The sequence below is a fragment of the Rattus norvegicus genome, chromosome 19 (genome assembly GCF_036323735.1).
Source record: "Rattus norvegicus strain BN/NHsdMcwi chromosome 19, GRCr8, whole genome shotgun sequence".
NCBI classification, from domain to species: Eukaryota; Metazoa; Chordata; class Mammalia; order Rodentia; family Muridae; genus Rattus; species Rattus norvegicus.
Genome location: NC_086037.1, coordinates 54,704,885 through 54,729,500, shown reverse-complemented (window position 1 = coordinate 54,729,500; position 24,616 = coordinate 54,704,885). Strand labels below are relative to the sequence as shown.

General features: G+C 41.1%; 1 protein-coding gene and 1 non-coding gene across 5 annotated transcripts in view; both read right to left on the bottom strand.

Moving 5' to 3' along the window:
* The window catches only part of Ap1g1 (adaptor related protein complex 1 subunit gamma 1), an 86,486-nt gene that overhangs the window by 11,086 nt on the left and 50,784 nt on the right, over nucleotides 1–24,616 (bottom strand). For 3 of the 4 annotated variants that reach the window (NM_134460.2, XM_063277764.1, XM_063277765.1), the window contains exons 5-16: nucleotides 23,963–24,059; nucleotides 22,850–22,926; nucleotides 19,135–19,230; nucleotides 18,696–18,776; nucleotides 18,422–18,520; nucleotides 14,429–14,484; nucleotides 13,424–13,537; nucleotides 9,329–9,469; nucleotides 8,355–8,409; nucleotides 3,306–3,428; nucleotides 2,068–2,157; nucleotides 1,340–1,467 (exon numbers count right to left, since the gene is read on the bottom strand). In NM_134460.2, coding sequence (NP_604455.1) covers nucleotides 1,340–1,467; nucleotides 2,068–2,157; nucleotides 3,306–3,428; nucleotides 8,355–8,409; nucleotides 9,329–9,469; nucleotides 13,424–13,537; nucleotides 14,429–14,484; nucleotides 18,422–18,520; nucleotides 18,696–18,776; nucleotides 19,135–19,230; nucleotides 22,850–22,926; nucleotides 23,963–24,059 — 1,157 coding nt within the window. Of the gene's footprint in view, nucleotides 1–1,339; nucleotides 1,468–2,067; nucleotides 2,158–3,305; nucleotides 3,429–8,354; nucleotides 8,410–9,328; nucleotides 9,470–13,423; nucleotides 13,538–14,428; nucleotides 14,485–18,421; nucleotides 18,521–18,695; nucleotides 18,777–19,134; nucleotides 19,231–21,950; nucleotides 21,960–22,849; nucleotides 22,927–23,962; nucleotides 24,060–24,616 lie in introns of all 4 variants that reach the window. The other variant, NM_001393712.1, reaches the window with a different exon arrangement.
* On the bottom strand, nucleotides 13,093–13,176 carry Snord71 (small nucleolar RNA, C/D box 71). The gene has a single exon (XR_005497124.1). It is a non-coding gene; the product is annotated as a small nucleolar RNA SNORD71 (small nucleolar RNA).

The window sequence follows — 24,616 nt, the reverse complement described above, 5'->3', positions numbered from 1 at the left end:
AGCATGTGTGAGGACTAAAGTTCAATCTCCCCACTGAAGAAAAAAAAAAACCTTGCAAACAAAAGGACCCATCACTTTGCCACAAAAGAAATAGCTATTATCCAATTCTCTTCCATTGTAACTTTAAAAATAAGGTTTTAGCATCAGAATGCTCACTACAATCCCTCCAATTAGCAATTTAAACACTAAAATAATTACACTTCTCATAAAGCCTTACTTTGAAAGTAAAACAGAAAGTCCAAGAAAACTAACTTTGTCTGGAAAACTGACTCAAGTCAATTTCTGCTCAAAATAGCACCAAGTAAAACTCAAAAGATTTACACACACACACCCCTGGATTTTATTCACCAATATCTTAGAATACAGTAAACCAAGGCAGGCACAGTGCTTCATGACTTTAATCTCAATTAAAGCAGGCAGATCTCTGAGTTCTAGGCCAGCCCAGTCTACATTTCTCAAAAAGCAACAAACAACAACAACAACCAATAAAATGCAGATTTAGAAACTGTACTATAAAACTGCAGGTTTAGCTACAAAATAATGCACAGTAGGGAGAGACAATGAAAGAACAAAATACTCACATGAAGGAAGGATAATGATGTGTGGTACTAAGTAAAATTAAAACTCATTTTACTATTGTCTCTAGTTTCCTCCATTCCTTTTGTTCTAAGATTTATTTTTATTTTATGTGTGTGAGTACCTTGTCTGAACACATGTCTATTCACCATGTATGTGCAGTGCTGGAGGAAGCTAAAGAGAATGTTGGATGGCTGGAACTGGAGTTACAAATGGCTGTTAACAACCATGTGGGTCTGGCAACTGAACTTGGGTCTTCAAAAGCATCAAGGGCTCCTAACTGCTGAGCCGTCTCTCCAGCCGCATTTTTGTCTATTCTTGAACTTTTCTAAGGTTTTAAATTCTCAGACAGAGTCCCACATAAGCTCGCTTAGGCTGAAATTAGTCACACAGTCACGATCATAAATGCCTGATCCAGACCCTGGTTTCTGCAGTGCTTGAGCTGGGCCCCAGATCTTCTGTGTGTTAGGCAAACACATATTCTACCGAATGAGCTACAGAGCAAGAAGCCAGGGAGATGGCTCAGAGGGTAAAGTGATTCTCATACAAGCATTAGGTGTGGCCTATAATCCAAGCACTACAGAGGTGATCACTCAGACACAGATTATTGCAGCTTTGTGGCCAACTTGTCCAATAAGAGTTTCCAGGTAAGTAAGAAACCCTATCTCAAACCTTAAGGTGGACAGTGAGAGTGAAGACACTCGAATCACCCTTGGGGAGTTACAGATCAACTCTTTCACCTCTCCTTCCCCTCAGTACTCACTTTACAGTACAGGTGAATCGAGTAGACAGCTTCATAATGGCAGTGAGAGCATAACCTCTTGTCACAGAGGTAGACATATTAGAGATCAGGACACTTTCTAAAATATCCAGCACTTCATCTTCTGTCACCTGGGAGGAAGAAGATGCAACATGTAGCCAATGGAGACAGGAAAGTTAGGAATCAGTGAACTGGAGGATGCTGCCCCTCATGTAGCCCGTGCTAAGTTACTCCACTGGTCAGACCAGGATTTTTAAATAACCATTGCCAATTAAGAACAGGTTATGGCAGAAGGAGAAGCATACAGGACATAAAGAGTTCAAGGCTGTTGCCAAAACCCTCTCAAAAGCCAACTCTTCGATGGGCAAATGGAAGTGAACACATGCCCCTTAACTGCCCATGGGAGAAACCAGAACTACATTTGCAATGGAGAAAGTGGGGCACAGTAGGCATGCTTTTGTGCTGGGTAGCAAGGACTGAACCCAGCACTAATCCAGAACTCTATAGCCCTACTATATGCCCCAGATTCACTAAAATGGATTTAAATACACACAATCCAAGATAGTACATATTGCATATAGTGCAAGATAGTGCCATATGTCTAAACACAGCCCTGATACTACTTCTGTAAAAAGCTTCCAAGGAATCAATTCCAACTCCCCCATTAAATACCACTCCATTATCAAAAACACATTCTCATTACCTCCTTAGCTAAGAATAGCACGAGATACCTGAATAGGCTCTTCCTCTTCACACTGGCCAGACACAAGGAGATCACCATATTCACCTATACACCATGCGGCCACCTGTACCAAGGGTTGCTGCCAAAAGAAAGTCAAGGCCTTTAGTCGTCCCAAAATGTTGTGCGTGTCTCTGTATGTGCATACGTTTATATATGTATAAGTAGGAATACAGGTATGTGAGTGTGTTTGTATATACTGGTTTAAGTGTGTGTGCATTGACATGCCTGAAAATAAAGGCCAGAAAACAGCCTCTGTTGCTCCTCAGATGCTGTCTGCCTTTCTTTCTACTGTGCATATGCATGTGAACTCATGTGTGGGTAGGTATGTATGCATATGTGTGAGGAGAGGCCTGAGGTTGACATCTTCACTCCATCTCCACATTATTCATTGAGGTGAGGTCCCTCTCAGAGCTCACAAATATGGTTACCAGGTTTGTTTTAGCCTGCCTGGCAGTCTTGGGACCATGTGAGTGTGAGGATCACAGATGAACAGGAAACACAAGCACTTCTGTGCTCTTCTGTTAGTGCTCCTGACCCCATGCATACCACTGTTGCCTTTCATGTTTGTTCTAATGAACCCAACTATGGTTTTCAAGATTTCAGTTCGTACAGACAGGGCCTTAACCACTGCAATGTCTGCAGTCTCAGCCACAGTCTTTGTTCAATTGTTTTAGAGACAGGAACTCTAACTGGCCTGTCTTCACCAAGCAGGCTAGGCTGCCTAGTCAGAAAGCCCCAAGTCTTCTCCTCACCAACACTAGGATTGCACAAGCCTAAGCCATCACACATGCCTTTAAAGGGGGGGGGAGGGGGGGCCTGGAGGGGAACAGAGGTGAGGAGTGGTGAGTGACACACCCCTTATAATCCCAGCACCCAGAGGGCAGAAATAGGCAGGTCTTTATGAACTTATGAACTTGAGCACAGACTGGTCTACACAGTGATTTCCAAGCTAGCCAAGGATATGCACTGAGATACTGTCTCAAAATCTTAATAAAAGATAAAAATAATAAAGGACCAAAGATACAAGGTACAAAACTCAGGGCCCCATGCTTGCAGAGTCCAGAAGCTTTAATGACTGAGCTACTGTCCAGGCCCCCAAAAATATTTAATGTAAATTACATATCATTAATTGGAAAATTCAAAACAGATTACATGTCTCAGTGTTAGTGATATAAGAAGAAAATCAGAGTATTCTTCCCAAGAAGTAACAGAAAATGAAGTACTCACTTGAGAATAATCACCGAGAATTGCCTTGTACAGGCGCTGGACGGTGTAAGCGTGCATCTCCACACTGTTGGTTATTAACTGAATCAAGTTGGGAACTGCATCATCACGAACATAACTTCCTGCCTAAAAGGAAACAGGAACAGTTACTAAAGACCACAGAAGCAGTGTGGGCAACTGCAGGGGAACAGGTTTGCCAACTGTTTTCAGAAAAGACTACACAGAAACAAAGAAACAGAAAGCAAAGGTAGGTGCTTCTACCACCAGGTCCACAAACAGTCCCAGCCTCAAAATCTGGCTAAAATATTTTACACTTTTTAATTCTAACAAATTCTCTCTCTCTCTCTCTCTCTCTCTCTCTCTCTCTCTCTCACACACACACACACACACACACACACACACACAGAGCCAGTCAAACTCAAAACACAAAGTTTCGAATTCCCAGGGATGACATTTTTTTCCTACTTAGGTAAGACCCTGAGACTTCAAAGATTTAAAGCGTACTCTTTGTGACCTTAACTAGCACAGCTCCCCAACACTATTAAAACCCCATGGGCAAGCCTCAGCATTCACTCTGGGAGAGCAACGACAGGTACCTGTGCACAGTGTCAAAGGACAAATACTTTTGTTCTGTTTTGGTTTTTTGTTTTGTTTTCAGCATTAGGGGCAAAAATAGGGTTCTCACAAAAGCCAGGCAAACACTACTACTACACCATAGTATATGAATTCCAAAACTAAATAAGCTTATTTAAAGTATCACACTGACAGTTAAAAACTAGTACTGATATTATACAATCAATAAACAAACAGTGGGGTGGAGATATTTTGCATTTAATTTATGCACTCACTGATCCACTGATTTTGGCATGGGATTGAAAACAGTCTTGTGAATACTATACAAGCACTCTATCATTGAACCTTCTCTTCAATTGCCTTCCCTTCCCCTTTTGCTAGCATGTCTATCTACATGTGTGCCCGATATCCATGAGGTCAACACAGGGCATTGGATCCCCAGTACTGGAGTTACAGGTAGTTGTAAGCCAATGGGTGCTGGAAACCAACGATGGATCCTCTATACGAGCAAAAAGTGCTCTTCATCACTGAGTGGTCTCGGCAGCACCAACCCCACCTCCACCCCCTTTTTACTTGCGTGTGTGTGTGTGTGTGTGTGTGTGTGTGTGTGTGTGTATGTGTGCACACGTATTGAAGCCAGTGTGTGTGTGTGTGTGTGTGTGTGTGTGTGTGTGTGTGTGTGTGTATGTGTGCACACGTATTGAAGCCAGAAGTTAACATCAGGTGTCTTCCTCAGTCACTCTCCACCTTTTCTTTTCTTTTTTTTTTTTCTTCCTTTTGTAGAGACAGGATCTATCGCTGATCCGGGAGCTTCTAATTCAGCTGAGCTGGCTTGCCAGCAAGCTCCAAGAATCTGTCTTTGTTTCCACAACACTGGAACTATAGGAGTGCTCCACTACACCCAACCTTTTCTTTACGCGGGCTGGGAATCAAACACAGGCCCACAATTTGTTCAGCGAGTGTTTCACTAAATGAGCTCTCTCTGCAGCCCTGACTTTCATTTTGAGACAGTCTCACTACCCAGGCAGGACCTGAACTTTCAGTCTCCTGCACAGCTAGTATTGCAGGCTTAAAGCTGCAGGGAACCCCACTCCTGATTATTAAACCTGATATTTTTAATATTCTCCCAATATCTACAGCCATGACAAAACAAATCCACTTAAGCTATGGGGAAGGTGAGTCCCAGGCAGTGAGAATATTGTAACTAGCCACATGATGTGACACAGAATGGGGTCCCGGTTAGCGTCACTTCACTGCAGAACACAGCAGCAGAACTGACCTCCAAGACACAATCCCGGCCTAAGGCTGTGCATTCTGGAAGGGCTGGGGTATCACAAGCAACCAGAATGCTCACTCAACACAAAGAAAATGGTCAAAAAGTGGGAAGCTAAAAAGATCCACAGTATGGTGTGTTTACGTACTCCCTGGTACAGCACTTTCAAAGAGAAAGCATCGCCACAATTTGAGAAACTAACTACTGTATCCAACAAAAACAACTTTACAAACTCACACAAAACCAAAAAAGCCACATTTTTGGCCATGAAAAAAAAAAGCTGAATGCATTTTCAAGAACAAAAATCACTTAGATAGGCTGGACAGAGAGCAACAGCACAGTGAGGGCTCTGAGGTTAGACCAGAAATTGATAGCATGATGGGGTCTCTGAAGAGAATCAAGAGCTAGGAATATGGTCCCGTTCTTAAGCCTTTTGTTGGGGAAGGTTCACAGCAAGAGCCTATCTCTAGGCAGGAGACAGGGAAGGAGCAAGGAGCAGGGCATGTGGGCACCAGTACCTTAACATTAATACCTGCCTGTCAGTATCTGGAAGGGGCAAGGACCTGAGAGTTCTACATTTTCATCTAAAGGCTGCTACAGCAGAATACTTGCTCCTAGGCAGCTGCGACAAAGGTATTAAAGCCCACACCCACAGTGACACACCTATTCCAACAAGGCTACACCTCCAAATGGCACCACTCCCTGGGCCAGGCATATACAAACCACCACAGTCTTCTAGGAAATTAACTTAATTTGCTAATAGCAAAATAAAAACTAGCTTATTCCAGAAAATTCCCTACCAAATTCTGTTGGTGTTCTGTCAAATGGCAGGGTCTTATACTATAGTCTAAGCCTGCCTTAAACTTACTCTACAGCCCAAGCTAGCTTTGAAATCATAGAGGTCCTTTTCCTTAAGACCCCAAATGCAAGACTATAGTCCTAAGTCACCATGTCCAGCAACAAATGCATCTAAATCATCATACTTTACTAAACTAATTCTCATTTATGCACTAACAACTACTTCCAGTTTGCCTCTATTATAAAACAAGATTGAAATTTTTTTGTTTTGTTTTTCCAGACAAGGTTTCTCTGTGTAGCCTTGGCTGTCCTGGAATTCACTGTGTAGACCAGGAAAGCCTTGAACTCAGAGATCCACGCTTCTACCTGGGATTTAAGATGTGCTACCCAGCAAGACAAACATTTTTACATTCATATTTTTCTGCACTTGTCTTTTTATTTTCCTAGGCTAACACCTAAAAAACTATCAATGCAGCAAAAGGTACACAACAGAACACTTTAATTGCAGGCTTCCATACTGCACTCTGAAAAGATATCACCATTTTATTACACTATCAAGTAAAAGTGTGGCCTGCTTCTCTATTGTTTTAAATATTAATTACACATTTCTATGTATTTTATGTGTATGGGCTTATACGCTGTGGCATGGAGGTCAGAGGACAATTTTTGATAGTCTGTCCTCTTCTTCCACCATGAGCGCTCCAGAAACTGGACTAAGGTCACCAGGACTGATGGTAGTCACTTCTACCTGTTCATTTTCTTTAACCAATATGAGAAATTGGGTTTAGAAAGTATAATAGAAGCCTTCTGGGTTGGCCATGCCTGTCCTGCTGGCCAACCCAGTGAGATGTTATCTCAAAAACAGAAAGTGTGACTGAGCGATGGCTCAGCTATTATGGCTTAGGCTTCCAAGCTAAAGGAGAAAGCGTGAGGACAGGCACATCCCTATGATCATGGCACTTAGGAGCTAAAGGATGGGAGAATTCAGCCCTGGCTGCACAGCCAGTTCTCTTCCAGCCGGAGCTGTATAAGGACTGTCTCAAAGGAGAAAATACCGCAGATTAATAATGAAACTTTGTCTTTACTTTTCCTATTATTTCCTTAATAGTGTGTTTTTCATTTGTTAGACACTTCTTTCTTATTGTGAACTATATATTCAAATGCCAATCACTAGTCACTGGATTTTTCCCATTTTATTTACATATTAAAGATATCAATATATGCTGTTGTGTTATGATGTTTTCCCTACTTAGTTCCTAGATTTGCTGGTTTATGAGTTTCTAATTTTAAATGTAGTCATGTGAGAATATTTTCCTTTATGGTATCCATTTCTAGTAACGACATGTCAGACAGTACATCTTTCTTACTGATGGCATAGTAAGAAAGAAAAAAGAAACCCTCAAATCCAAGAAGAATGCCGAAGAAAAGACAACATCTAAAACAGGAACTATAAAATAAACATAGTTATTCAAACCTTGCAGCAACTGAGTAGAGGACAGAACTCCAAGTTCAAGTACTTGCCTAGTATGTGCAAAGCCCTGGGTTTGATTCCCAGCACTTGCAGGGAAAGAATAATATGCAGCACCTTCCTATCTTATTCAAAATAAAATTTAAACACTGATGGAGCTCCGTATAACGGCACCTGTTTATGACTCTGAAATCACACTCCCCCACTGGCTCTCTCCAGTTCCTGGTTTCAATGTCTTTCCATTGCTTTCCAAGCAGCCCGAGCTTGCTACCCCAGGATTTCTCACTTACCATTCCCTTGCATTAGGACATGCCTAAGATACCTGCCTGGCCTTCTCCTCCTTTACTAAGCCCATTTCTCAAATTTTACCTTCTCTAACCACAGTAAGTATAAACACCTGGCTTAGGTGACTTACACACCAGCATCTATCCCTACCTGACATTACGTACATGCTAGAAGGTTAACCTAACCAACACAGTGAAATTCATATTTTGTTAATTTGAAAAAAACTGCAGTCACTTGAAAAGAGGGACCCTCAACTGAAGAATTGTCTCTAACGGATTAGCCTGTAGGGCTTTTTCTTTATTAATGACTGATTTGGGGGGCAGGGATGGTGGTGGTGCTCAGCTCATTGGGAGTGGTGTCCCCCTGTGTAGGTGGTCCTAGGTTTTATAAGAAAGTAAGCTGAGCAAGCCATGGAGAAACAAGCCGTAAGCAGCATTTTCTGTTTCAATTTCTGCCTCTAGGTTCCTGCCTCAGCTTCTGTGATGAACTGTATAGCTTTCTAAGCTCCAAATCTTTCCTCCCAAGTTGTCAGTGTTTCATCAAAGCAAGACCAAGACAGTTACACAATTTCCAATCTCCTCCATGAGAATAGGGGTTTCATCTGCCTCGTTTCTAAGTGGATTCAGTATATAGTCTGGTTTAAAAAGCTACATACCGTTGTCAAGACACGCATAATTGTATCTATATGCCACCGTTTGGAAGGTGCGTACCTGAGAAAATAAGGTGAAAAACACTGAAATTAATAAACTGCACTATACCCAGTGACTTTCAAAAGCTCTATTCTACAATCTTTTCTAGGTCATCTAGTAAAATGATTCTATTTGGATATACTACACCATGGAACTTAGCAAAACTTTCAACAAACAATCAAATATAATCAAACTCACATTTCCCATGTTCTTACAACAGGAGTAATTGAGCTGAAAGCATGGGAATTTGTCAGTTTCTCAGACAACAAATCATATTATCAGGAAAAAAGAAGGCAAATAAGGAGAGCTAGGGAGATAGCTCAGTAGCTGTTCCACGAACCTGAGAACCAGAGTTGGCTCCTAGAGTCACATAATGCAGTGTGGGGCTGTGGCAAAGGGACACCCAGAACAAGGCGGATGAGAGGCTCAGCCAAATTATGGAGCCCTGGGTTTCACTGAGAGACCAGCAGTGTTAAGGTGGAGGAGCAACTGAGAACATCAACCTTGGACCTCTATACGCATGTGCGTCAGCACATGACAGCAGTACCACAACTGAGAAGCACTTTGTAAGCCGGGTTTCACACACAGCTTTAATTCAGATCCTTTTCTGCATCTTCATAATAGGTGTGAGGTTGAAAATGGATACAGAAGGAAAGTTCTCAAAAGTGGAGTTCTGGGGTTGGGGATTTAGCTCAGTGGTAGAGCACTTGCCTAGCAAGTGCAAGGCCCTGGGTTCGGTCCCCAGCTCCGGAAAAAAAAAAAAAGTGGTGTTCTGTTTGCTCTTAACATTTGTCAGTATCAGCTACAACTGCTTCTAATTCAGAGCTAGAATAAACGCTACGTGCCTTAAACATGTCTACAGCCTCTCTTGGCACCGTGTTTTAAATGCTTTAGGAAGCTCCAAGCACCCCCCTACCAATGAATAACAATTAAGTCTTACTTTTCTGCAGCAAGGAAGACTCCAGATGCACAATCCGCTTTAAATTCTGGTTCACAAGAATCCAGAAAATAAAGTAACTCCTTCATCATGCCTCGGATATTATTCCCATTCACCAGGGCAAAACTCAATTCCATTGCACGTCTTGTAGAGAGGGAAGAAAAACATATTTATGGTGGGAATATAACACATACTCAGGTATTTTCTGTGTATACCAAAAGCAGTGGCACAAACATCTGCACAGTCTTGTGACTTCAAGCTTTACACACCAGACAAGCATGGAAATCTGTTCACATGACAGCTCCAGCCAGCAGGGTGAGTGCTAACCCCACACTCTTCTCCAGAAGTCCTTAAGAACCTGGGTGTGGCAGCACATGCCTACACGACCACTTGTGTGTACATGTTCTTGGGAGGCAGAGACAGAGCACCAGGAAGTCAATGGCATCCTCAGCTACACAGCTAGGAAAAGGTCAGCCTAAGCCACATGAGACCCTTCCCCATAAATAAATAAAAGCTAGATGAATGAAAAACACCACCAATAAAAACTTAGAAAAAGTCTAATAACTATAGTTCTTTAGTCTATTCTATAAAACTGAAATTTCTAAGACTTAGGATTCTCAAAAAGAGACAAAAAAACTATTACCCAATGATAATGCTTCTGCATTGATTCTTTAAAAATATATTTGTTTATGATATTCTACTTGCACTCCGCTTCTGCCCAAATGTAACTTCGCTCACATCAAATTACCTAGTTATGAAGAGTGCCTGAGGGATTGGGGATTTAGCTCAGTGGTAGAGCGCTTGCCTAGCAAGCGCAAGGCCCTGGGTTCGGTCCCCAGCTCCGGGGGAAAAAAAAAGAAAAAAAGAAAGAAAAAAGAAGAGTGCCTGCTTGTCAAGTTCAGGGCCCTAGGTTCCACACTCTGCAGTGCAGAGACTGAATAAGTGGGCTACATTTATACTCCCAGTACTAAGAAGGTAGAGGCAGAAGGATAAGAAATTCAATACCAGTCTGGACTACTCAGACCCTGTCTCAAAAAAAGGGGGAGGGGGGATTTAAAAGTAATAAAAATAAATCTTAAAATACACTTGTTATGGGACTGGAGAACTGGCTCAGCCATTAAGAACTCAGGTCCTCAGGCAGCTCATTACCACCTCTAACTGCACCTCCAGGAAAACCCAAAGTACTTCTGAGGATACCTCACATGCACATGTCTATATAAATGCACCTACTTAAAGGTAACAAAAATTGCTATGTGTGGTGGGCAGAAGCAATCTGGACACCATAAGTTTAAGGCCAACCTGGTCTACATAATGACTTCCATATCACCCATGACTACACAGAAAGATCTATGTCCCCAAAACACAAACAGGACACCAACAGACATGCTAATGTGGAAGAAAGTACACAAGGCCTCAACATAAGCAAAGGACTAAGGAATGCTGAGAACAGGGAAAATATTCTTTCCCAGAATAAGGCACACACATACACACCTAGCAATAATTAAAGAGAAAGAGGCTACAAACTTGAATAAGCGCATACATACACACATACATACACACATACATACACATACACATACATACACACACACACACACACACACACACACACACACACACACAACTAACATTATACAGACTGAACAGATTATATGTCTATATTTAGGAATGTGTGGGGGGGGATATGTGTGTATAAAGAGGCCCATAAGAGCAAGGGGGTACATGGGAGGGGATAGAGGAAGGAAATGATGTAATTATAATATCAAAAATTAATTATTGGGGGCTGGAGAGATGGCTCAGTGGTTAAGAGCACTGACTGCTATTCCAGAGGTCCTGAGTTCAAATCCCAGCAACCACATGGTGGCTCACAACCATCTGTAATGAGATCTGATGCCCTCTTCTGGTGTGTCTGAAGACAGCTGTAGTGTACTATATATAATAAATAAATCGATCTTTAAAAAAAATTAATTATTTTGAAAAAGGTATAAAAAATTACAGTAAAAACAAACAGGAAACTGACCATTTGGAAACAAAGGGAAAATATAAGATCAAAAAAAGTTCCTTTAGATGCCTATTAAGTTTGGTAATAAAGGCAAAGCTAAAAATATTTAATATACAAAACTGTATAATTTTTTTCATATTTGGTAAAATTTTTAAATATTTTTCATAACCAGAATGATGTTGCATACTTATAATTCTAGCATTTAGGAGCTGGGGACAGGAGAATCAAGAGTTCAAAGTCAACCTCAGCTACACAGAAAGAAAATTCTGAGACCATCTGGTGGGGGAGAAAATACTAAGCATCCTCTGCTTAGTATTTCAAAACTAACAAGTACAGGATTCGCATTAACAAATACACAAGAGCAATTCAACCCTCAAAGAGAATCACACCCACAGAGGTTAAGATAGTTTTAATATGTAAATTCGGTTTAGTTTTGTGTAAAGTCTGAAAGCCCTCTACCTGCATTAACATAGGAGGTACCAGTGTAATGAAAAGAGAGGGAATGTTAGGTGTAGAGTCATAAGAGAAACACAACTCTGGCTTGAGTCTTGGCTCTTAGTGCTGCATCTTCTGTCCAATACCCTAACCCAACAGAAGTAAGAGTGGGGTTTGACTTCTATTTCTAGAATTGCCCCTTTCAAGGGTTAAAGTTTAAGGGTTAAAGCTACCAGATCCCTTGGTGACTATACTTATTATAATGAGTCTACTAATCAGACATAGAACATACTTGCTTCTTAATGACTTACTGTGATAACCAACTAAGAAGGTGCCATTAAAACCCTTTCCAAAGCTCTATTGAAAGCTGGTATTAATATCAACTAACTGGACCACCCAGAGGTCCCAGGGACTAAACCATCAACCAGAGTATACATGGAGGGAGCCAGGACTCCAGATACATGTGTAGCAGACCTTATCTGACATCAGTGGGAGGGGAGGGAGGCTTGATGTCCTGGGGTGGGGGGATGCTAGAGGGTGAGGTAAGAGTGTCAATGGGTAGAGGAGCATCCTCATAGAGGGGGGAGAGGGGGGAGAGGGGGGATGAAATAGGAGGGTTAGTGGGAGGGTAATCGGGAAAGAGGATATCATTTGAAATATGAAAGAATAATTTTTTTTAATTAAAAAAAAAAACAAAAAACTGGGGGCTGGAGAGATGGCTCAGTGGTTAAGAGGACTGACTGCTCTTCCAGAGGTCCTGAGTTCAAATCCCAGCAACCACATGGTGGCTAACAACCATCTATAATGAGATCTGATGCCCTCTTCTGGTGTGTCTAAAAACAGCTACAGTGTACTTATATATAATAAACAAACAAACAAACCTTTAAAAAAAGAACTGGTATTACTAAACCAGGCATGGTAATGCACACCTTTAATCCTAGCAGTTGGGAGGCAGAGGCAAAAAGAGTTCCAGGACAGTCAGGGCTGTTATATAGAGAAACCATGTCTCAAAAAACAAAAACAAAAAAAGCTGATATTACTAAGACTAGGTCTTATGTATATTGTTCAAGCACTTAAGCATTTGTCTGTGTACAGAAATGTTCGTTGACTAAATAACTTCAAAGATCACTTTAAATGTCCTTTGTTTTGAATTTGAACACAGCACAAGCTCATTAAAGTAAACTATAACATCCACACTTCTGTGCGAAGAACTGCCAGGTTCCACTGAACAGAGAGATTTATGTCTTTTCAGAGTGTCAACTGCTTGTGGTCATTTCTCCATGGACTAGTCTAAGCACACTTGCCTCTGGAACCTGGGGTGCTGTGAAAAAGTGCGCTGTCAGCAATGTGAGTTTCAGCACAGTGGTAAACACTTAGCCGATGGATCACTCCTTGCTTCATCCTCCAGCACACACAGCACAGCACCCCAAAGTGAACACTGGCCCAGTGCACTTGCGCCCATTATTTCACCTGAGAACAGAGAGCCTTCTCCATATTTCCCATGGGTCTCCTTAACTGGAGCTTGTTTCTGAACACAGTGACTAAATAGCTAAGTGCTTGACTCTCAAAACTGCTACAAACTATCAAATTGATAGAGGACTGACATAGCCTTATCAAAAATCTGTTTCACTTAACAATGCTGGAGAGAGACTCTCTCTTACCTTTTTATGGAGACATCCAGATCTTTTAGACAGTCCACAATTGTGCTTCTATGCCTCTGTACAGCATTATGATCTGTCTGCACAGTCTTCAACAGAGATGTCAGAGCAACATATCTGCACGGAACAATGTTTCATAATAAATAAGCTAAAATGTAAAACTCAAGGTAGCTTTCCCTCTGTCTGAAAAGATGCAAATAGATGAGGAAATGCACACATCTGAAAGTATTCCAAGGTAAGCACAGAACTAAGGACTATGAAGTAAGTATTATCTTTAAAGGAACAGGAGCAGAATGGACGGACAGTGGTGACAAGGTGAGGAGTCTTTGGAACTAGCCATGCTTTCACAACGTCCACTTAAACTTCTCAACTGACATGGTTCTTCCTACATCTTCCCAAGAAAAAAATACAGGGAGATATATATACTTTTTTCACACTGCCTTACCCACAACATATAAGAGGAAATTATTTTAATTTTCATTTAAATGTTTTCTGCTCTTTTTTAATACCAATACCAAAACTGCTCCTATCTATAAGGATCAGAATTTAAGGCTGCGCATGGTGGTGCCTGCCTTTAATCCCAACACTTAGGAGGCAGGGGCAGGTAGATCTCTAAGTTCAAGGCCAGCCTCATCTACAAATTGAGTTCCAGAACAACCAGGACTACATGGAGAAAGTCTGTCTCAAACCATCACCACTACTCCCACCAAAAAAACTAATTTGATTTAAAGATCCAAAGCAATGGAATAAATAATTACTACAAAGACCCTGTGGTTCAGAAAGCCTAAAATATTTACCATTTGGCCCTTTATAGATGTTTGCTCTTAACTTAAAAATTAAACATTAAGTCATAAAGAAAATGCTTTACAAAACAGCAATTTTAAGACTAAACTAAGACTTCAAATTCTAGATCACATACTATATAATCTACAACCTTGAGCAAAGTTGTTCTAGAAAATACTAATTTTTATAATATAGAAGATATGGAAAAATTTTCAGTTGACTTACCTAATATTTTTGTCATTGTTCAATAAGAATCGACCAAGAATATTTATGGCTAGAACCTAAAGAGAAATACCATACATTTTTTGTTTGTTTTTGTTTTTTTTTAATCTATAAAAATGATATATTTATATTGTTTTCCTAATCTAAAGAATAAATTTCTGGCCTCCGGGTAGAAGCTGCTTAAAGATGCAGCTGGTTATCTATAAATTGTTAGCAAAAGCAAAAGTTATCTAAAGGCATTCTTAAAATCATCTTCCATTTCAGCAGCCAGAAAGATGGCTCAACAGATATATAAAGGTGCCTGACCTGAGTTCCAGAACTCGTATAACAGAAGGACAGAATACATTTTCCCTCAAATTGTCCTCTGACCTCCATGTATGTAGAATAGTGGGCACATAGGTATGCATGTGCACACAAACAAAATAAACTTTTTAAAAATCACATTCAGTTTCTGCAGTAATTACCAAAATTACTGGAGGACATAATAAAAATATATCCTATTTTTGGAATTCTGCCCAATGCTAGAAAGACAGTAAAATCAACAACAACCTTGAACCTAAGAGAAATACATACTCCATCAGTTTAACTCTACAAATGTATGTGACACATGCATGGTACAAGCACATACACAAACTCTCCTGGAGCTCTATCAGTAAGGAATGAGTAATAGGAGATGTCCTAGGCAGTCATCAACAACCAATCTGCTGGATATACTGCTGGGATGAACAATGGAGTTCTATTCAGGTATTATAAGAACGACATCTGACATATGACAAAACACAAGCAAAGGGGATAAAGACACAAGCAAAGGGATAAATATTCTGTGGTTACACTAATGAAATATATGATATTGTGAAATATGTCACTGTCCCTATTCATTGACATACAGCTCCTAAATCTCAGTTTTTATTTTTTCAAAAGGTTTTAAAATATGTGCTGATTTATTGGTATTGGGGTGGGTGTGTGTGTGTGTGTGTGTGTGTGTGTGTGTGTGTGTGTGTGTGTGTGTGCGCGCGCGCGCGCACGCGCATGTCCATCCTCAGAGGTCAGAAGAGAACACTGGAACCCTAGAGGTGGGTGCTAAGAACTAAACTCTAGTCCTCTGGTGTAACGGCAAGTGTTCTGAATCACTGAGCCATCTCCATTCCTACATTTAGTTGTTATGACGTAACTTTTGATGGATTCCTAAAGAGCCTGAGGATGGGGCTAGCCTGTCAGAGGAAACAATTATGCTATTGAAGGCTGGAGCTTTCAGTCCATCCTCAAGATCCTGGAAAGAACAAGTGCTGACGGTTATAATCTTTAACAATGGTCAATGATTTAATCATCCATGCCTACATAACAAGACCACCATAAAACTCAGAACAGGGCTTTGAATAGCTAAACGGATGGAGTTTTCAGAAAGATGGTACAGTGCGAAGGATGTTTCTTACTCGCCCTATATGCTTTGTCCCATTTTGCCAATCTAGATATTCATCTCTATACTCTGACTATCCTTTACCTTAACAAGTACAAGGAAGTATCCCTCTGACTTCTGCAAGCTACCCTAGCACGTTAGTTAGGCTCACAGAGAGGGATGTAAGAACCTAGAATCACAGCTGGCTGGTTTAAATTACCAATCATATAACTAGCATCTGATATGGGAAACAACCTGTGGGATCTGATACTACATTCAAGTAGGGAATATTTAAACAGAATTAAGTTTAAGAATACCAACTAATAACCACTGAAAATCCCATCCCCATATCTGGTGTTGGAAGTAAAGTATTGATTAAGCAACTGTACAGATTAGAAGGGAAGAAGACAGAACATTTCTCTTCATTTGCTGATGTGACAGAACCCAACACTCTACCAGCTGAGCTATATCCCCTTCACATTTGGTTATTGGGTTTTTGTTTTGTTTTGTTTCTTTATCTTTGCAAAATCTGAGGAGAAACCTATAAACAAAACAAAATGGTGTTTTAAGGGTTAATTTTCCAAAATGAACCATTTTCTTAAAAAAAAAAAAAGAAGAAGAAGAAGAAAGAAAAGAAAGGAAAGGAAAGGAAAGGAAGGAAGGAAGGAAGAAAAGGCAGGAGGGGGGACTGGAAAATGGCACAATGTTAACAGCTCTGGCTCCTGCTATTCCAAAGGATTTGGGTTCAGTTCCCAGCACCCTGTGGTAGCTGCAAGCATCCGTACATCAAGTTTTAGGGATCTGACACCCACTGTGCCTTCCAAAGACACCAGATACTAAAAATCATGGACAAAAGCCTAAAACTGTATTTGCACAGGCTCAGAGTGTCTCCTCCCAAGAATTTTAATTACAAAGGGAAAGACAATAAATTACACAGCTCTAAAGACACCACATATTGGGCTGGAAGAGATGGCTGAGTGATTAATAGCTTGGTGCTCTTGTAAAGGACCTGGATTCCATCCCTGGCACCCACATGATAGCTCACAATCATCCATAACTCCAGGTCCAGGGGATCCAATGCCCTCTTCCAAACTCTGTAGGAACCAGGAATACATAGGGATTCACATGGAGCACGTACATATGTGCAGGCAGACACTCATCCACATAAAAAGTAAAATAAATGTGCAGCTTGTCTTCATGTGGGTCCCCTAACAAGTGGTGCGGGGCTTTCTCAGGTTCTGTTCCCTGCCACTGGGTGGTACTCAAGGGGAGTAATGGGGGGGGGGGTTGTAAGGGTGGGACTGGGAAGGGGGGGCTGTGATCAGGATATAACATGAATAAAAACAAATTATTGAAAAGCAAACAAATGAATCTGGGCGGCACACCCAGCTGACATCACAGCACTAAGAAAACTGTGCTGCCTGGCATGCTCTACTGCAAAGGAGTTATCAATGTATGGACGTTTGCCAAGAAATGTATAACTTTAATCTATAAAATTATGAAAAAAAAAAATCAGACAGACCAAATTGAGTTACATTCTACAAAACAACTGATCAATATTTCTAAAGTGTCAAAATCTTGAAAGATAAAGAGAAACTAAGAAACTAACAGACAGGAGACTAACAAGAAGTGACAATTAAATGTCATGTAGGCTCATGCTGTAACAGAAAATAAATACTACCTGGAAACTTAGAAAATCTAAATGAAATCTACAATTCAGGTTAATTCCCTGGTCTTCATAAGATGTATAAGTCTGTAAGACACTGCTCTGGGAAAGCCGGGCAAGGGAATGCACAGCATATACGAAAGTTCAGAAGACATGCTGATAGCCTTCCAGAGATCCAAACTTGGTTCCCAGCACCTATATTAGGCTGCTCAAGCCATGTGTAATTCCAGGTCTGGGGAATCCAACATCCTTTTCTGGTCTCCATGGATGCTGCTCTTACCACAAGCACAGGCATACACACAATTAATTTAAAAAAAAATCTAAAATTGTTTCAACATTAAATGACAGTAGAAAAAAAGGCTAGATGTGGTGGAGCAAACCTATGACCCCAGAACTGGGAGGCTAAAGCACAAGAATCAACAAATTGAGGCCAACCCACCCTAGAGAAGATTCCAGGCCGGCCCCATCTATATTATGTAGCAAGATGCTGTTCCAATATAGGCAAAGCATCACAAAATAGTGTTTTCCTGTGGAAGAGGAAACGATACGAAAGCTACAGAGCTAACATTTTCCTCTCAGTACGATTTCGAGGCTACCTGAGTTTCGTGCTCTATAGGTTTATTGCTTAAATAAATTTATTTAACTACTGCATCTGTGCCTTGTTTAGAGTGATAGGTACAATTCAGGTTGTGTCTAGTAAAAGCTTACTCTGAAAGACTTCCTTCACACAGGAATATAGCTGTATCCCCTCCTCAGTCCTTCCAGGCTTTAGTGTTTTCGTCAAGGTTAAAGCACACATAAAGTCACAATGGCATGCTTTGGTACGAGAGTCCTTCCTAAAGTTCCAAATGGAATCTGTTTCAAAGTACTGAAGCCCAGTTCAATCACTTTAAGTAAAATGTTTAGAGGAAAGAGAAGATTCAAAAAGACTTACACGCAATCCACTCTCTGATTTAATATCCATGATAGTCAAAACCGTTTCATACAGAATAGCATTCCCTACATTCTTACTGGTCTCTGTATTAGTGGCGACCTGAAAAACAGACAGCAGTGCATAAGTGGGAAAGCAACACTTTCCAAACTACCAAGTGCAAGGAGACAACTCAGTAACTCACTAAGGAGAAGCAGAACTATTCGCCCAGATACTCTCTTCTACTCTCTGCTGGATGAAAATGAAACTTCAATGATTTCAAGTTGGATCAACTCACCTGTGCTAATATATCATTCATAGCTTCGCTTGAATCATCATCATTCCGTCCTAAAATTCTTAATAACCGCAAAATTCGTACCTAACATGCAGGATACAAAAGGTCAACAAGTTATGTCTGACTCAATCTCATTCAGAATGAAACTCAAACATTTCAAGTGAAGTTAGACGCCATCAGGAGAAATTTCAACATTGTTTTAAAGAGGCCATGCACATGTCTACATCAATGAAGTCATAAGATAACCCACACTTCACAGTAAATTTTACATTTACAGTGTCACTTCACTAATTCAATACAATACTTATTTGGCCCTAGTTCACTTATTAATATAATTAGTATATTATCAGTCTGTACCCTATATAAACTTAAGATGAAGGAAACAATCTCTTCAAAGCATTGCATTCACATGGCATTTATCCAAAATGTTTTTCAAACTCACCTGCAAAAAGGGGTCACTGATACCAGAAACATCATGTTCTGGGGAATATCCGGACATGATGAGGTTCTTTAGAATACGAACTAATTGGGGCACAAGCTGCAGGGAAAAAAAAAAAAAAAAAAAGGTGCATTAAAACAACCATAATAAAATAGTGACTCTATCAGCCTATCTCTTCAATAAGCAGGTTCTTTGGTTTAGAAAATGATGCAAGGGTCTGAGTCCAAGAAATTTCTTCTGCTGTAAATACAGTAATGCAAATGGCTGAAGTATTAACTCAGATACTAAGGCCAAAACCTATCCGGTAATAGGCACTTCAACAGCATGAAAACAAGCCAAAACTTTTTTTCTCCAGAGTTCAATATGTAAAGACACTAGAATCACAGTGGGCCGAGAGCCGATGGGAACCAAATAAAAGAGGTCTGTGGGAAATACTGCAGCTCTACTTGGTAGAACTTGAAACTCTTGGGTAGCAAGAATCATTTCCTTTTTATCCATCCTAATAAAGTCATATAAAGCATTAACCAATGATCTTATTAAAATATAAAGCATATCACACTTCAAATAGAAAACGGTCTCTCCTCTGAAGATAGGTTTAATTATATATCCTTTCCCAGAAAGCAGCAGGAAACACCAGTGACCAGCATGAGCCAAACGGAGGTGATAGATGAAGAAAGTACACCTGCGACCCTGGTGCCCTGCCCTTCACTCAGAGACATCTGCCAGATTAGTGCCAGTACTCACTCATGTCCTCCAACTGCACCAAGAGACTATACATATCCTAGTCAAGAATTCCTCTGACCTTCCTTTTCCAAGTCCATGTCAATTATTACTGTCAACCTAGTTACAGATGCTTGCAAATAAACGAGTGCTCATTTGCTTTCTGTTGATCAATTACTTCATGTATGACCCCTATTCTAAAATGTCTGCCACAACTGAACTTTTCCCAGTCTCCAAAGGGAAATTCCATTTATCTACATGAATGAACAGCTCTTATTACTACAACTAAACAAGAAGGAAACAAACACTACTTTCTGTGGAAAGCTGGACAGGGCCAGCTCTCCTGCAATTCATTATTTTTCCCTTGTGTTTGTTCTGTTCCCTCCCTACTGTCCAAAGCTTAGATACGTACTGAGATTAAAATGAAACGCCAAGCTACACTCAAAAACATGCACCCACCACTAAAACATTAAGGCCACTTATAAATGCAAGACAGCATATGTGAACTTAAGTCAGGGAGCCATAAGACTTCAGAATTTAGTGACTCGCTAAGTCATCAAAACAAAAATCGAATTTGGACAACTCCAAGAATAAGACAAGCCTCAGGTACAAGCCTAGAGATCTGTAAACTCTAAATAAATTCTCAGTAAGTCTGTTGACCACCGAGTGAAGATATGCGGCACACCTCGGACACCCCCATCTCTGCATTCTGTGTACAACTCTAATCACTTTTAAAAATCTGATTTAGTTCTTGGAGAAGTCCTTACTAAGTCCAGAAATTGCTTTATTTGCTGCCAAAGCCAGCCATTGCATAAGACTGCCCTGGGACAGAAAGCTCAGGTCTAAATGTTCAGCATACAAGTTCTTGGAACCCAGCTTTAGTTCTCAGACAAAAATGCAAGTTACTAACACTGATGACAGGACAAACAAAGCACGTGACAGAGGAAAAGCTGCAGCCATGAGAGTCAGTTGGTGCCGAGTACTCTGCCTCTAAAACCCTTTCAATATCCCAAAGCTCTCAGCGAGATTAAGTCCAGGTAAGAGGGAGATAAAGGCTCTAAGCCTGAACTCAAGCTCAGAAGGACATGTGGAGCTTTGCGAAGTCTGGGTCACCCACAGATGGCTCTAAAGTATCTACTTCAAAAGGAAGCAATGTTTTGTGTAAGGGCGCCAGGCAGATCTGGAAGGGCAGCTGCTCAAAGCCTCTCACATGAAGATGAAGGCAAGGCAGAGGGGAGGGTTACAACCCAGGGAAGGCTGCAAGGCAGAGGGAGGGTTACAACCCAGGGAAGGCTGCAAGGCAGAGGGAGGGTTACAACCCAGGGAAGGCTGCAAGGCAGAGGGAGGGTTACAACCCAGGGAAGGCTGCAAGGCAGAGGGAGGGTTACAACCCAGGGAAGGCTGCAAGGCAGAGGGAGGGTTACAACCCAGGGAAGGCTGCAAGGCAGAGGGGAGGTTACAACCCAGGGAAGGCTGCAAGGCAGAGGGGAGGTTACAACCCAGGGAAGGCTGCAAGGCAGAGGGAGGGTTACAACCCAGGGAAGGCTGCAAGGCAGAGGGAGGGTTACAACCCAGGGAAGGCTGCAAGGCAGAGGGGAGGTTACAACCCAGGGAAGGCTGCAAGGCAGAGGGGAGGGTTACAACCCAGGGAAGGCTGCAAGGCAGAGGGAGGGTTACAACCCAGGGAAGGCTGCAAGGCAGAGGGAGGGTTACAACCCAGGGAAGGCTGCAAGGCAGAGGGGAGGTTACAACTCAGGGAAGGCTGCAAGGCAGAGGGGAGGTTACAACCCAGGGAAGGCTGCAAGGCAGAGGGGAGGGTTACAACCCAGGGAAGGCTGCAAGGCAGAGAGAGGGGAGGGTTATAACCCAGGGAAGGCTGCAACTGAAATCCAAGGCTGAATTTGGAGTCAGGAGATTAAAAAACAAGACAGAAACTGGACCAGGGAGTTAGCCAAAAATGCTAGAACAAATAATTCACAGTATTAAGCACAGCTTCAGCATTAGTACAGTTAAAAGCCACACTTGTGGATGGATACACAAAAGCTACTAAGGACCTAAAGCCAGCATGCACCATCTAAAAAAAGAGGGTTAATTCTTACCTTTTCATTCTAACATACAGCAGGATTCCAAACAGACAACAGGAACAAAACATACAAAGCAAGCATTAGGGACAGATACGGGTCTCATACTATTTTACATTAATTTAATCAAGACATGAACATCTAAGGGAGAGGGAGCCAAAAAAAAAAGAAAGAAAAAGAACAAACCCTAAACGCATGAGCTCTTGGTGGTGCTCAGCAGCCTCTCTAAAGGAGCCATTGCTTGTAACTAGACAAAGAATAAACTTTCTGATCCTTCTCAGCAAGTAAAGGAGGGGAATGAAAGTGACTACTTTAAAATGCTATTAAAAACTGGAAAGAAAGCCAGGTGGTGGTAGTGCACACCTCCTAATCCCAGCACCTGAGAGGCAGAGGAAGCTAAAGCTCTGAACTCAAGCCAGCCTGGTCTATAGAGTTCCAGGACAGCCTAAGGGTACATACAGAAACACTGTCTTGGGGACGGGGGGTGAGCTCCCCTCTGGACATAGGACTTTAGAAAGATAGGGCTATCACAGGAATCAATGGCCTAAAATGAACACTGTAACAAAGTAATAAAAGTCAAAGTTCTGTTTGCTATCCTCACCTTAGGAAAAAACAGAAAAATACTGGTCATAAAAATAAAGAGAAACAATCCTATTCCTAATTTGAGCTCAGGTTACTGGCTCACTGTGAAATCAGATAAAGCACATGAGCAGTTTGTATGTCTGCCAACAAGGAGAGACTTCTATTCTGAAAGGGGAAACACTACACTAATAGCAATTCTTACATGCCTGAATCTGGCCCCCAGCCCTATCACACAGCAGGGCTGGTTACTCCTCCATCCAGCTTCACAGCTTTCAGAAGAAAACCCTCCATGCAAAGGACGGACTTTTCAGGAAAACCACACAGAAGGCACCTACCTTTCTGAAATGTGCGAGCATGTCTGGGCTCCGTTCACACATCTCTGTGAGGAGGACTACAGACGTGTGAAGGACACCTGAGGAAAGGCCAAAGGGAAGCAAAAATGAGCATCTACTCAGCTCCAGAAAACAGGGCTTCAAATCCCTGAAGGTGAATTCCAAAAGGAGACTTACTGCTCCTGCTTGTCAATCCCCCAAAGAGCCAAAGCCCTGAGCAGGAGCTGCTGCTGCAACACTGCTCAGATCACAACGCTCTCAACTGTCAGGGTGACAGAGCAAACCTGTCCACCTGCGAGTACCGGGGCTCACACCGTATAAACCACACCTCTCCTCCTCCATGCTTACTCAGTAAGTACACTTTAACTACATTCAGACAGACGATTCTAGATAAGAACCTTAGTAAGATACTGAATATTCAGATAAAATGTATCAAACACCAAGATAATGACAAATGACAAGTAAAACCCCTTGTCCCAAACTCAGTAAAAACAATCTCGAAGGACATTTCACTAAGTAATGAATGACAGACCCACCTAAACCTTCATGTGTTCAGCACTTGTTGTGAGCATCCTGGGCACAGCACAAATTTAAATTAATTTACGTTTGATTTAATGAAATTAAATATATTGTGTTATTTTTTTCTCTTAATATTTAAGATACAACACTTTACTTGGAACTCATTGAAATGAGTTCAGGATAAGAACAAAAATTTAAGAAGAAAGCAACCATACTCTAATCCTTTTCAGGCTTTTACATAGCTACCTGAATACATACTGCAGGTTCCTGTTAGGAAAAACTCACAAGAATCTCAGCTAGTTTTATACTCCTAACTCTTAATAGCAAAGGGAAAATGTCTTCCTTTTATAATAAATATAAACAATCAAGAAATCAAGGGCTTTTACATGAAAATCAAAGACATGATCATTTGTTTATCGTGCTAAATATTAATTACATACAACAGGACTAGACGGAAAGGTATGTTTACTATGAAGAGCCCACTTGAACTGTAAAGCTAGGATCTGGCAGACAAGACCTGCAGTAACTGTTCTGCCCTGAGACAAGGGCTGGCCCTCTCTTTCTCGGTACTTTATAAGTTCATCCAAATCACATTACCATGGTTCTTCTCATTCAATAAATTTTTTGTTGCTGGTAAAAACATCTCCATAAGTTCAGGAACCTTCCTGATGACGTGAACAGCACACAGTGCTGCCTATAAAGAAAAATAAAAGGACAAAAAAAAAATTATTTCAAGTAAGCCAGGGCAACCAATCCTATAAAAGAACGCCACCAACTAGTTCATCTACTAGAAAAGTTAATAAGTTGGATAATGGAATTTAGTAATTGCGAACTGCCTGGGGCTTTTCAGTGTAGACTAGTGCATTAAGGAAAAACTTGACGCTCATTGGTCTCTCTGTTCACATGTTGCCAGACAAGTAAAGAAAACACTTTCAATTAGATCATAGTCACAAAAGCTTAACACAAAAGTTAAGCGAACATAGAATTCTGAAGAACAGACTTCCATCTCTGGTAAATGTTCTCGAGTCAGATATCAATACATCTAACAGAGGCCTGTAACTTAGGCACTTGCTGTAAACCTAATGCTAAGTTTAACAGTATCTTGCCCTCAACTGACTCTTCTCAAGTCAAGAAAGTCACTTAGGGATCCAGGAAATACGGCTCAGGAGCAACTGAGTTTAATTCTCAGTTTAAAAGAAAAAGGAAAGCAAAAGTAGAGGAAAGGAGGGAAGGCCGTCGGGCAGGAGGGAA